We start from the raw sequence: 13,733 nt of genomic DNA on the forward strand, positions 1-13,733 counted from the left end.
GAACCCCTGGCTGTGTGCATCTCAGCTCAGAGTTCTTCATTACCAGGTGATTGGCCTGGTTGGGTTGGGCGCTGACCCTTTATTAGTAGCAATGGGGAGTGGCTCCTACCCCTCTGCCTCCAAACATGGAGCCTACATTGTGGGCGGGGTGGGCACTGTAAGAGGCGTGTGGCTCCACGGTAAGAAAATAGCACTTCTAAGTCAGCTGGCTCTGCTAAATTCATACTAAGGTGCAGAGCTGGTGGCTCAGTGCTGGTGGGGAGGGGATTTCTTTAAAAGTATAATTTTTATCACACTTCAAAATAAGAGGTGATTTGCATGACTTATCAAGACGAATGATACTGAGAATACCATGCTAAGCGAAATAAGTCAGATGGAAAAAGTCAAGAACCGTATGATTTCACTTATATGTGGGATATAAAACTGCAAGCAATAAATGAACAAACAAGATAAACAAAAAGTCATAGGCACAGACAACAGTATGGCGGCTATCAGAGGGAAAGGGGGGTGGAGGGCAGGTAGAAGGGGGTAAAAGAGGTCAAATACATGGCTACAGAAGGGGACTTGACTTTGGGTGGTGAACACACAACGCACTAGGCAGATGAGGTGTTATAGAAATGTACACTTGCAATCTGCGTAATTTTATTAACCAATGTCACCCTAATAAATTTAATAAATTTGTTGCTGTTATTAAAGAGTGAATAATGACTGTGAAGACTGAATTTCCTGATCAGCATATCTGATCAGGACTGTTGTGTTGTCTTGCTTTTNGTTCATTCCTTTCAGGAAAGCACTCGGTATTTTATTTTAATAGCCCATAGAACTAGTTTATTTCTCAGTAATAACATGGAGAAAAGCACAAATGAACTGACAAAAGGAATTGAAGTTACTTCTAAGAACATAATGGTGAAACCAGTGATCCCTGCCATCAAACGAAATTATGAATAGGAGAGAAAAAATAAAATTCAACTTGAAAGAAATGGTTTGGGAAACATAATCTGAAGGAGAAGTATTTGGTAGAAAAGAACTGGGATATTTTCAGTTGGTGACAGATGGCTTAAAATACATTTTAAAGGATGGCAATGGCACAGCCTAATTTTTAAGAGGTTGTTGCCATTTAGCCTGACAGCTTCACACATGCAGACTAAGTCACTTGAAGTTGCCACAATTGTAGGTCAAATAATTCAGTTCTCTGGCAAAGTTTATGGCTGCAGAAAAAAGCGATAAAATTGTTTGTATATAAGGAAAGTTTCTCATGGAGAAAGTCAGAAGTGAGCGAATGGAGAAGATGCCCTCACTGCTGATGAGAACAGTGAGGAAAAGGCATTATCAGGCCAGAGACTGGAGCCTGACCAGACCCGTCCCTGTGAAAACCCTTCCAACACCTGAGCTGTTTCTTCCTCAGCCCCAGGCTTCCCCGGGAGGGAGAAACAGGTTAGAGATGGTGCTATAGGGATAGTGGTCACAGTTCTTTACACTCCCCCCAGACATCTGTGCCCTTTGCAGTGTGATCTTGCAGCTCTTTTCATCAAGACTTGAAGTCTATTTCCCCATCCTTTCGGGTAGATGTGTGACTCGCTTTGGTCATTAACTGCATTGGGAGTAACCACTTGGTCCAGCTCAAAGCCAGTTGACCCCCAAGTATTTGAGACACCCGGCCAAGATTAACAGCACTGCTGAGTCAACGTGCCCTGACCACAGACGCATGAGTGAACCCAGCCAAGACCAGAAGCACCCAACTGACCCAGAGATTACTAACACAATGCCACTGAGTTTGGTGATGGTTCGTCCTGCAGTGGTAGCTAACTAATACAGAAGAGGTCAGCCAGCCCCGGGATTCAGAACGAGCAGCTGGCATTGCGTTCACTGCCGCCATTCTTGGGCACACCCCATCGGCTAAGCATGTTTTCTTTCTGCATTTTGTCAATATGCACTGTACTTTACTACACTCGCTCCTGTTAAACGCCCTGGGGGACATAACTGGACTAAGCCCCTAGCAAGACTGGGGTCTAAACTGTATCTCCTTTACAGCCTCCTAGACCAAGGAATCCATTTCACTCCAGATGGAAAGATTTCTAGATGAGGCTTTCAAACAATAACAATTAAAATATGCTGCATGAACTTGTATCTTGCTCAGCTTCAGAAACTTAAGGTAGGATTCGTTTTTATACAAATCTGTGGATCTCTTTTGAAACTATGATTTCATTTGCAGCAGACACCTCTCCTGTCTTCCAAATGTACAACTCCTGGAAGGTCCCAAAGATAAAGATGAGGTCTCTAGCTATCACCCGCCCTATCTGCACATCCAGCTGGAGCCGAATCACTGCTTTCCTCCAGCCAATCAGCTCTGTCTGTGCTTCCTCCTTCAATTTCAAGTTCAGAATGTTCAGATAGCTTGCCACTTTCAAAAAAATTTCATCTATTTTTAGAGAGAGGAGTAGGGAACAAGAAAAAGAGGAAGAGAAACATCAATGTGTGGTTGTCTCTCACGTGTCCCCCAGCAGTGATGTGGCCCACAACCCAGGCATGCGCCCTGATGTGCCCTGTACCCTGGGAATCAAACAGTAACCCTTTGGTTTGCAGGCTCATGCTCAATCCACTGGGCTATACCAGCCAGGGCAGACAGAGAAACATCTTATAAATTCTGGGGGAAGAATAGGGTTGATTCCAGCTGGGTTCTCAGAGCCCCTTAATTCCAAAGGAGTGTTTGTTCTGAGAAAGCTGTTTTCTGAATCTTTCCCACGGCCTAGGCACTCATCTGCATCCCATTGAACCAGGCACATACAACATGCAAACTCCTTAAGGAATTTACACATGGGACATACAGGCAAGTAAGCAAGAAACTATGATATTGAGAGAGAAGCACTGAGATGGAAGAAGTCCTGGGTACAGTGGGAATGTAGTGAGGTGGCCTCTATTCCAGTCTTAAGGGGTGTGGGTAATGGAGGTGAAGAACATCTCCCTGGAAGAAGCGATGTCCACACAGACAGGAAGTTAATCAGTAGGAGTTAAATAGACAGGAAGACAGGGGAAGAAACATCCTTGGGAAAGGAAGAGTTTGCACAAAGGTCCAGTGGCATCTGAGGTCAAGGCCCTTTTAGGAGATAGTGCCAGAATGGAGAGTTGCAGAAGGAATGTGGGGAGAGGTGTGGGTGGGGTCCTAGGTGGAAATTGGCCCAAGAGGGCCCTCACAAGGCTCCCTAAGCCATGTGGGTTCCATCATGGCAACCTTCGCGAGGATCTTTGATTTGTGTACTAGAAAAATCTATGAGGCTGCAGAGAGGAGGAGGGTGTGAGGGAGCCCCAGTGGGGGCAGGTAGGAAGCATCAGAAATGCCCTGGCCTCACCTCCTTATGTCTCATCTCCCCTGAGTAGGAGCAGGCAGGGGAACAAGCAGCAAAGGTGGGTACTCCCCACGTGTGCCCACCAAGAAAGGGTCATTTGGGGCCTGGACACTGGCCTTAAGTCGTCAGACTGCCAGCAGCGGTAGTAGTAATGGCCATGCTGCCAGCCAGCATCAAATAAACGGTATCCCTAAGCTCAATGCTGCATGATATGTAGCAAAATTCAAGTCATCTGTGGTTCTTCAGACTAAGCCCAAGTTTTGGATTTTAGTCACTGCATCCAAAGGTTTCATTGGAAAAATGGACTAATGATGACAAAGACAGGAACGTTTTTGCTTCACCAGTAGATTTTATTAACAATCAGATCCAGAGGTCACCTGTGAGCAGGCTCCTAACACGGAGTGAGGGTGAGCAGCACGTTGTCCCTCACAGTTGACTGGCTGCAGAAGTTGTACCTGCGGAGAGAAGGCAAGAGCGGCGAGTCAGCTCCTGAGGCCACAGGAGGCCAGGCTCCACGTCCCTCCAGCTGAGCAGGGAGCGCCCCCTGTGCCCTAGACCTTGCTTCCTCGGGCCAGACTGGGCTGTGCTTGCCGATGCTGTTTCATGGCCGTGGAGATGGCAGAGAGAGGTGGCCCTGGACACCTCAAAGGACAGGCAAGACTCCTTTGTCACATTTGAAAAGCACCTACTGAACACTTGGCAATTTTTTTAAATTTTCGCTGTTTAAATAAGCGTATGATGGTATTGCATTGTGGTTTGAATTTGAATTTCCTTAATAACTAGTGTTATATCTTTTTCTCTCCTTTCACTTTGAATATATTTGTGTTTTTATATTTAAAGTACACTTCACATAAGCAGCATAGAATTACTTATTGATTTTTTTAAAAGAATCCAATTGTAATCCCTGTTTTTCAATCATTGTAGTTAGACCATTTACATTTAATACAGTGATTAATATGGTTAGGTTCGAGTCTATTATCTTTCTATTTGTCACCTATATCCTTTGTCTTGTTTTCCTCTTTTTATGCCTTATTTTTTAAAGAATCGTTTTATCTCCTTTGTGGGCTTATGAGCTAGAGTTTTCATTTTATTCCTTTAGTAGATGCTTTAGAATTTATACCACATATTTTTAATTTATCACATTTTACCTTCAAGGGATATGTTAACTCACATTTGGTATAAAGTCATTACAATAGGATATTTCCATTTCTCTCTCCTACCCTTTATGGTTCTGTTATCATAAAATTTACACATACATGTATTATAACTCTCCCAAATACTGCCATCACCTTAGTCAGTTATTTTTAAAGACTTAAGTAATAATATTTAATGACCTCCTGTGTTTTTCGATGTAGTTTTTTTTAGTCTATTAGGTTTTTTTTGCAGATTATTTTCACCTAGTATAATTTCCCTCTCCCTGAAGATCTTCCTTTAACATTTCTCATTATGTAGACACATGCTGGTGATAAATTCTTTCAGCTTTGGAATATATGAAAAGTCTTTATTTCATTTTCATCTTTGAAATATATATTTTTGGGTATAGAACTCTAAGTTGACAGTTTTTTTTCCTTTCAGTACTTTAAGAATGCTATTTCACTGTCTTCTCACTTGCATTGTTTCTGATGAGAAATTTGCTGTCATTATTGTCCTTATTTCTCTGTATGTAATGTATATTTTTTCTCTGGCTGGTTTCAAGATTTTCTCTTTATAACTAGTTTTGAGCAATTTGATTTTGATGTGTGTTGGTTTTCTTCTCTTTTCTCGTTATACCACTTAGATTAGTTGGTTTATAGTTTTCACCAAGTTTGAACATTTTGGAGTCATTATTTCTTCAAACATATTTTCTGTTTCCTCTTTTAGGGTCCTCAGTAAGAACTCTAATACACTTTGTGAAGTTATTTCGATGTTCATTGATGCTCTTCCCATTTTAAGAATCTTGTTCTCTGCATGTCTATTTTGGATAGTTTCTGTTATGCCTTCAAGTTTACTAATCTTTCTTCTGTAATGTCTAATCTGCTGTTTATTGTATCCAGTGCAGGGGGGAGTAGGTTTACAGTTGTTTGTATAGAAAAATAATTCAATAATTAATAAATAACAGTACAAGGATAAACTGTGTTTTACAAACTCACAACTGTAAACAACTAGTTTTACCCCACCCTGTTTTTTTTAATTTCAAATATTATAGTTGTAGAAATTCAACTTGGGTCTTCTTTCACATATGCCATGCCTCTAACAACCTTCTGAACAAATGGAATACAAGTTTAATAACTGTTTTAACGTTAGTGTCTGCTATTATAATATTTGTATCAGTTCTGGTTTGGTTTCCTCTGATTGATTATTATCTTCCTCAAAGGTTGTAGTGTCCTGACTTTTTTGTATACCTGAGAAACTTCTTTAATGTCATAAGGTGTGGGCTGTAGCCTGTTTGCTGCTGGGTACTTTTGTATTCCTATAAATTTTCTTAAGCTCCATTTTGGGTTTCAATTCAGTTATTTGGAAACAATTTGAAAACCTCCAGGTCTTGTTCAGTCTAGGCTAATTGTTTCCTGCAGCTGGGGGAAGATCTTCCTAAATAATCTATGGAATGTTTCTTGACTTGTGACCTTTTCCAGCTTGGTTAGTGGAAACAGGTTCTCATCCCATCTCTAAAGATTACTGGGCACTGTCCCCTCTAATCCTTTCAGATGGGTATTTCACTGGCTTTGGTTAGTTTCCTCACCCATCAGTGCTCTGCTAAATATTCAAGGGAACTTTCAGGTTTCTGAGATTCTCTCTGTAGCTCTCTTTCTCTCTGGTACTCAGTCCTCTGAAATCTAGTTGCCTTGGGTTTTCTGGATTCTTAGCTCTGTCTCCTTAACTCAGGGAGCCCACTGGCCTCTGTCTGAAATCTCCCTTTTCATGGGACATCCTGAAAACACTCTCCTGGCAGTAAGCTGGAACAAGTACAAGACTCGACCTTCTCTGTTTCTTATTTTTCAGGGATGGCTTTCCTGTGTTGCCTAATGTTCAGTGCTTAGAAACTGTTATTTTATATACTTTTGGTCTGAATTTCAGTTGTTTTGATTGGGAATGTAAGTTCAATCACTGTTAACTCCCTGTTTGCCAGAAGCAAGAGCCCCTCCTTGGGCCTTTCTGAGGACAGAACAACTGAATGATGACGAAAGAGGCATAACACTATGCATCAGAATTTGGCTTTATATTCAGAACACCGGGCCCATATCGGTTCTGTTATAGTTATCACCAGCAGCAGCAGACTTTTTATGGTGGCTCACCATGGTAAATGTCTTTGGCTCATACATACGTCACTCTTGGTTGGAACCAGAGGTTGACCTTTGTCTTCATTAAGAAAGCCAACGATCTAGAACAGTCTATTTGAACTTCTTGATAAGGTGTTTGCCTCATAATTTTAGTGGCAATTTGGTGAACTCAGGACATTGGGAGAAGGCGAACATATGAAGTATGCACACAGCAAAAGACACAGCTGCTAAGTGAAATCATTCTTTGCGCCTGAGGTCGTGAAACCAGAGTGCCATTCTATCACCACTTGTATTAGATAATGTAGCACTCATCTACAGATCTATCACAGAGGTGTTCCTAAAGTTCTGCACGTTCTCCCAAAGAGACAGAAAGTATGAGGAAGTACCTGTGGGTGGGATGTAGGAGAACGTTGGAGGAGATTTTACCTAAAGTCAACTTTCAGTGGGACTGGAACTATAAATGGTGATTCAACATGTCAAATCTCTTTGGAGTTTTATTACTTACGTTTTTCCATCGTTTCTCTCCACTGTGATCTGGGATGCTCCCACTTCGGGTCGAGTTAGGCTGATGATGAGACTCTTATGCCAAAGAAATTCAACCTTCTGCAAATCTCCAACATCCACATCTGAGTCAATGTCACTGGAGTGAACACTTTCTGGTTGGAGAACGCCACTTGGGAATTAAAAAGTTAATAAAAACATGCATGAACATATGTACATATACATATAAACACATATGTTTCTAAAACCAGCTTACAATGCATCTCTAGGTTGATGATTAATAGTACATTTGTCATTGTAATGTATTAAATAAATGTAGACATGTATGCTAACTCAGTGGTAGTTTGCCGGCCATTCATAACTCATATTGCTTTAAACTCATCCTTGCTTTCACAAAACTTCAAACATGTTTTAGTCCCATCTTACCTATATTTAATAAATGATGATGTCATATACATCATCTTTTCCCAGTTGTTTTGAACAGAATAATTATTTATCGATTACAAATCAGATGCCACCCATCAAAGTAAACGTTGGGGATTTCTCAGGAAGTAGCAGAGAGAAAATTAGAAGCAAAATCCTGAAATGTAATTAGGTGCGAGGGTCAAATAATCTGTTCTTTTTGATGATTGGTGGTGGTACCATACGCTCACATAGCAAGGAATAAACTCTTACGTCCACAACATACATCGAATGTGTGGGTTATTCCAACACGGAAGAGGCTTAGAGTTATATTTTACTCACTGGAAAACTTCATACTGCTCAGAGTTTCCTTGATCTCCAAACAAAGAGACTAGCACGTGTCCTCTAACCTTCTTTCCGGACAGAGTAACAGTCACCCTGTACCTCCAACCTGCGTGAGGGGTTGGGGAAGGTTTGCAGAACGTCAGTTTGCAGAGAAGATACTGAAGGCAAGCTACCTGGAAGTCCACTACTGCTGAATTCTGAATAATTTATCACCTGAGTTGGTAGTTCTAATAGTCATAGACATTCCTTTTATCTCAATATTCAGAGGACAGGCATTGGGGGAAGACAAGTAAAAAAGTCATCTATTTGGCTCTCAATTTTTCAACCCAACAGTTTATTCTTAAATGTTAAAAGAACTTTATGTTAAAATGTAAGTAGAAAAAGTAGACTATGACGTTGTGATCCATTCACTTCACTTTCACAGATCATCACATTTTAGAGTAAGCTTGTCTTTGTCTAAATAGTCTGCCTTTATTTTAAAATGTGACCATTGAACTTTCTATTGCCTTTGGGAATGTACCAATTTGTGGTAACCAATCTATGGCACTAGTCAATAGTAAATGACCAGTTTTGGTTTTGTTTTTGTTTTTTTTGCCCTATTGAGCTAGTGTGGCTTATTGAGGGCGAGGATACAATTTCACTTTAGTTTTTGCAATGCAACTGACTCATTGACTCCCAAACAGTTTCTTTCCTCTATTAGCTGGAAAAGAGACCTGGAGTCAGTCCTGTGATCCACCATCCACACACCCTCTCATCCGCAGCACCCACAGTCTGCAATCTGAAATAGCCCTTGGATCTGTCAACTCCTTTCCATTCCCACATCCTCCACCATCTCTCTCCTGGGTGACTTTTCTGTTTGCATGAAACTCCAGAATTTTGCTCACTGGAACTTTTGACCCAATATGAAGAAGCTGGAGTAGAAGAAGCCTCCTGAATTCAGCATGAGAATCAAATAGGAAGAGGCTTATTTTTGTTTTATTTATAATTCAGTCCCTACACCCTGCATAACATCCAAATTAGCTGAGCACAGCATCTGGGTATTTTTCCACATTGGGGTGGGGTGTTTAAAAAGGTTTTGTACAGAAGAGGAATTTCACACATTTTTCCTGGGCATGATAAAATTCATAGCATGCAGAATTAAAAGCCAATCAAATAGAGACTTACGGGAAAAATCGCCGACGGTTGCCCCAGTGTTCAGGTAGAACGTCTGTCCCACTTCCCTTGTTTTCCCAGGAAATCTGTCAGCATAGTGACCCATCTGTGGGCAGCCTCCACTGGGACAGGGGTAGCACGTGTTCTAGGGCAGACAAACAGGTGACGAGTGATGACGCTGCTTCTTATAAAAGCGCATCATCTCTTTTTTCACGTGTTGTTACAACTCGGATATTCTGACGCCAATGCTGTCCTGATGGTAAAAGAGGGCGTAACAGTGTCTCCGCAAAGGTTAAAAATGCATCTCATTATTTTACACCGATGAATCAATGGTGAATTATCAGGGAACAATTATTCACTGTTAAATAACACAATACTAACAAAAATGTTATAAAAATCACACAAAGAGTATTCATATAAATATATATATACACACACACACACATATTTGAAACTTTCCTCTTTTACCCCAGTTTCCCCTACACATCTATCTGCCTGCAGGTGGTTAGAATTTATTTCAGAAAGTGCAAGACACAGAGCAGCAAGTGATGATCAGCTGTCGATCGTGGAACAGGACCCAGGAGGAGGATGACAGGCTCAAAAGTCAGGTTTTTCTCAATTTCTTTAGCTCCCACTGAGTGTATCAAAGTCTAAAAATTTCAGATCTCAGAATTCTCTCAGTGTTGAGAGAAAATGTCCCAGCTGGTTGCTAAGGTTTAGCCCTGAGGTTGGGTCTAGAAAAGATGGATATCATGCAGGACCCGTGGGCCAAGGAAGTGTGGGGAGAAGAGAGGGAAAAGGAGGAACAGAGTGGGAAGGACAAACCTAGCCACGCCCACTAGGGAAGGGCGAGGCTGTGCCACCTGGATGGATGAACCAGATGGGGGCTGGGCTGAGAAGCAGGTCTGCATGGAACAGAAGCTAAAGAGAGACAGAGCCAGCCTGGAAGAATGCTCACAGCTCTCTGAGGGCATCGCCTGAGCAGGAACTCATCAGCAGACATTTGCCATGGCCCATCAGTAAGGTAGCCCCCATGTTCTCCCTCTGCCGGATACATGCCAACCACCACTGTGATCTCCTGGTCCAATGCCAGCCTGGAAAGGAGGCTGAGAAATCTGCCAGATGGAGAATTTTTCTTATAAAAGTGCCTGAGCAACTCCTAAAAGGACTGTTTGTATTATTGAGTCAGATTACATTTGAACTGAATGAAACCTGAAGCTTCTCTGTTTGTTTGTTTTCCCCATTACCTAGAGAATAGGAAGGGCTATGGGGAAAAGAGAAAAATAAAGTTAGACCAAAGAAAGGGGATATTCTGGTTATATATGCAAGCTGTATACTGGGAATAAAATATACAAAGCACCTTCCCCAAATACACACATAGTAGCTCACAGCTATTGAATGCTAATTACCATATTTTAGGTTCTGGGCTAAGCAATTAACATGTCCTCTCATTAAATCCTCCTGCCAAATCTATGAAGTCTACCATTATTATTTGCATTTGGAAATGAAGAAATTGCTTTAGGGAAGTTAAGTATTTTGCCCCAAATCATTCAGCATTTTAACGGTAAAACCCAGATTCATATTCTGTTTTTATCACTAAGGTGTATGTCCTCAGTAATTATGACTTCACCTGGCATGCTACTTGAAATTTTACTCATTAAATGACACAGAGTACACATTTTCATTAAAAAAAAAACACGCTTTAAGGAAAAGCAATTAAAAGTAAACAGGAAACAGATATGTCATATTCAAGATCACATTTAAAAATCTTTACTTAGCTCTGAGTGGTGTGGCTGGTGTAGCTCAGTGGATTGAGCGAACCAAAGCATCACTGGTTTGATCCCCAGTCAGGGCACAGGCCTGGGTTTCAGGCCATATCCCCAGTATGGGATGTGGTAGAGGCAACCACACGCTGATGTTTCACCCCCTTTCTTTCTCCCTCCCTTCCCCATCTCTCTAATTTATTTAAAATAAATAAATAAAATCTTTTATTATTATTATTATTTTTAAAGATTTTATTTATTTATCTTTACAGGGGAAGGGAAGGAGAGAGGGAGAGAAACATCAATGTATGGTTGCCTTTCATGCGTCTCCAGCTGGGAGTTGGCCTGCAGGGAACTGGCCTGCAACCCAGGCATATGCCCTGACTGGGAATCGAACAGTGATCCTCTGTTCCACAGGCCCCCGCTCAATCCACTGAGCTACACCAGCCAGGGCATAAATAAATAAAATCTTTTTTTTAAACATTTATTTTTTTAAATATTTTATTTATTTATCTTTAGAGAAGGAGGGAAGAAGAGAGGAAGAGAAACATCAATGTATGGTTGCTTCTTGTGCGTCCCCTGCTGGGAACTGGCCCCTGCCGGGAACTGGCCTGCAACCCAGGCATGTGCCCTGACTGGGAATCTAATCGCGATGGTCTGGTTCGCAGGCTCCCGCTCAATCCACTGAGCTACGCCAGCCAGGGCAATAAAATCTTTAAAAAATAAAATAAAAATCTTTACTTAGCTCTCTAGAAAATACCAAGCAAGATGAAAAACTCAGGAAAAAAATCTTGGCAAGTATGAGATCACAGAGAAATAACCACGTGCCCCTTAGTATATAGTTTTTTAAGGTCAGCATTTAAGACAAGGGTTCCACATACATTAGTGTCCTATCTGAGCACAGCTCAGATTTCCATAGATTATTTTTTCACTTAGAATTGTTTCCCAAACAAGATGGGACTTTTACCTGATACACACAGAAGCAAGAGAACAAGACAGATATGAGACATTTCAGGAGACAAGCCCATTTCTTGGAAATTGTCCATTATCTTATCACTATTAAAATAAATCTGTATGACCAAAAGTGTTCAGACGTGGGAGNGCCCCCCCCCCCCCCCCCGAGCCATGAGAGATCATGGTCACCAAATTCCGCAGGGGCCAGGTGGAGTCTCCTTACCTCGCTGAAGGCATTGTACGAGGCACAGGGGAATCCAGCAAAGCCTTCGGGGTGGAGGATGCTATGGTTGTAATACTCGTAGCTTCTCAGGTGGTTGCAGGCGACAAAGTGACAAATGCCTTTGAAAACAGGCACGATTCCCCGTCAGCCAGAGATTTTGAGTTTTCCACGTTCATGTCATGATCAGGTTAAAGTTCAGTTGGTGAACAGATTTCTCTAATTAGCGTGAACTCATGAGGGTCAAAGGACAAAGTCATTTATGAGCTGTATGTATCACTCCTGATGAAATTACAAGTTAAGTACTGTTTCAGATGGCAAGAGTGATACCACAGCTAAAGGAAAAGAGCATTTCTTTTGAAATATAAAAAGAGCTCTTTTTTGAAATGGAACTTCAAAAAAAGGTCCGAATAACCCCAGAAGGAAAAGATTGGTTCATCCAGATGCAACTATCCCCTCAGTAATGCATTCCCTGAATTCGATCATTGCACTGCAGATACACTTTCTTTCTTACAGTCTCTTCATGCCTGCCTCCCCCAGTGAAAAGCCCAGAGCTTGGGGACACAATTAAAAAGCGCTTTGTTATAGAAAATGTGAGACCTGAACAATACCAAAATATTCAAAGTTTTGCAAAACAACACACAAACTTTCCCCCAAGAAAAATCTCTGCACATGATGGTTTCACCTTCCCAGATCCCGTCTACGCTCACGAGCTGAGAGAAAGTGTTCCTCTTGCACCCGGGCATGTGTATTCCTCCATTTGGAAAGAAATCCAGGTGTCCTGAAATCTGGCTCGTTCCAAACCCTGAAGAATTTTAAAATATGGGAATGATGCCATTAATGCATAGACTAAGAAGCCTCTAAAATACTTGAATGAATAGACTCACAGCACATTCCAGGAGAATGAATTGAGAAACTCACCCATGTTGGGGATCAGGGGGGCAATGTCTGTGTGAATTACATCCACAAACTGGGCATCGCTGGCATCCAGTCGGACTAATTCGGGTGTCCCCTCAAAGCAAGGTTCAGCTGGGTCCAACCCTAGAGTGACAAGTTGCATTGTGTCACTGTCTATCAGTGTGCCTGCACATTCACCTGTCTTCATGACAGTCATCGCGAGTTAGACAGGAAAGAGTTGAGCTGGTTCTTCCCAATCTTACCACCTTCTGAAGGGAAATCTGCACCCAATTCCCGATTTGCATTAAAGGGACTTATCCTCCATTCGTGGAATTCTGCTTGACTTATGGATACTTACATCACTGGGACAATCCCAAACACGGGCAGCAGTTGCAGGGAGAGAACCAGATTCTGGGATACACGGCCCATTTAAAAGCTGTTCAGGCTAAAAGAGTGCTCGCTATACTCTAACTTCCCTCGAGAGCAAGGACCTTGGCTTGCGCGGCTTCGAATAGCGCCTGGCTGTCCTGGCGCTCATACACATTTACGGACTGTGGGAAAGAATGCTCTCTCCAGCAAATTAATGCTAGACATTCCAGATGCCTCCACCAATCCAAATGTAACCAACTTATTCAAGTTGGGAAGTGTTAAAAGTATTAAAGTATTAATCTTTTTTAAAAAGGATTAATACTTTTTAATACAAAGTATTAAAAAGAAAATTAGAGCTGGAGGATAGAAGAGGAAAGCGGTTGTTTTCTGAGCTACTTCTCGGATGGAGGGTAGCAACGTCTTTCTTATAAATGCACAGGGATATTTTAGGAACCAAGCAGCCAGGGTTGGCCAAACGTAAGTAGTCTGAGATTTGTAAAATAATACATTTTATCTACTCCATCATGCA

The 13,733-nt window shown here is 41.6% G+C and overlaps 1 protein-coding gene across 1 annotated transcript; it reads right to left on the reverse strand.

Moving 5' to 3' along the window:
- Positions 1-3,702: 3,702 nt before the first annotated feature.
- LOC118996283 (pancreatic triacylglycerol lipase-like) lies at positions 3,703-13,052 on the reverse strand. The gene is made up of 8 exons (XM_037059581.1): positions 12,860-13,052; positions 12,624-12,743; positions 11,942-12,060; positions 9,014-9,146; positions 7,847-7,955; positions 7,107-7,274; positions 6,437-6,439; positions 3,703-3,799 (listed from the first exon to the last, which is right to left on the reverse strand). Exons 1-8 carry the CDS (start codon positions 13,050-13,052, stop codon positions 3,736-3,738), a joined length of 909 nt encoding a protein of 302 aa, XP_036915476.1. The 3' UTR covers positions 3,703-3,735.
- Between the last annotated feature and the right edge of the window lie 681 nt (positions 13,053-13,733).

The sequence above is a fragment of the Sturnira hondurensis genome, unplaced genomic scaffold (assembly GCF_014824575.4).
Source record: "Sturnira hondurensis isolate 20B ecotype Veracruz unplaced genomic scaffold, ASM1482457v3 Scaffold0011253, whole genome shotgun sequence".
Taxonomy (NCBI): Eukaryota; Metazoa; Chordata; class Mammalia; order Chiroptera; family Phyllostomidae; genus Sturnira; species Sturnira hondurensis.

Coding starts and splice junctions, on each gene's coding strand:
- LOC118996283 (XM_037059581.1), bottom strand. CDS start 13,052: ATGACTGTCATGAAGACAGGTGAATGTGCAGGCACACTGATAGACAGT. Junction 12,744..12,859: donor CCCCCTGATCCCCAACATGG/GTGAGTTTCTCA, acceptor AAAATTCTTCAG/GGTTTGGAACGAGCCAGATT. Junction 7,275..7,846: donor GAGCAGTATGAAGTTTTCCA/GTGAGTAAAATA, acceptor TTAATTCCCAAG/TGGCGTTCTCCAACCAGAAA.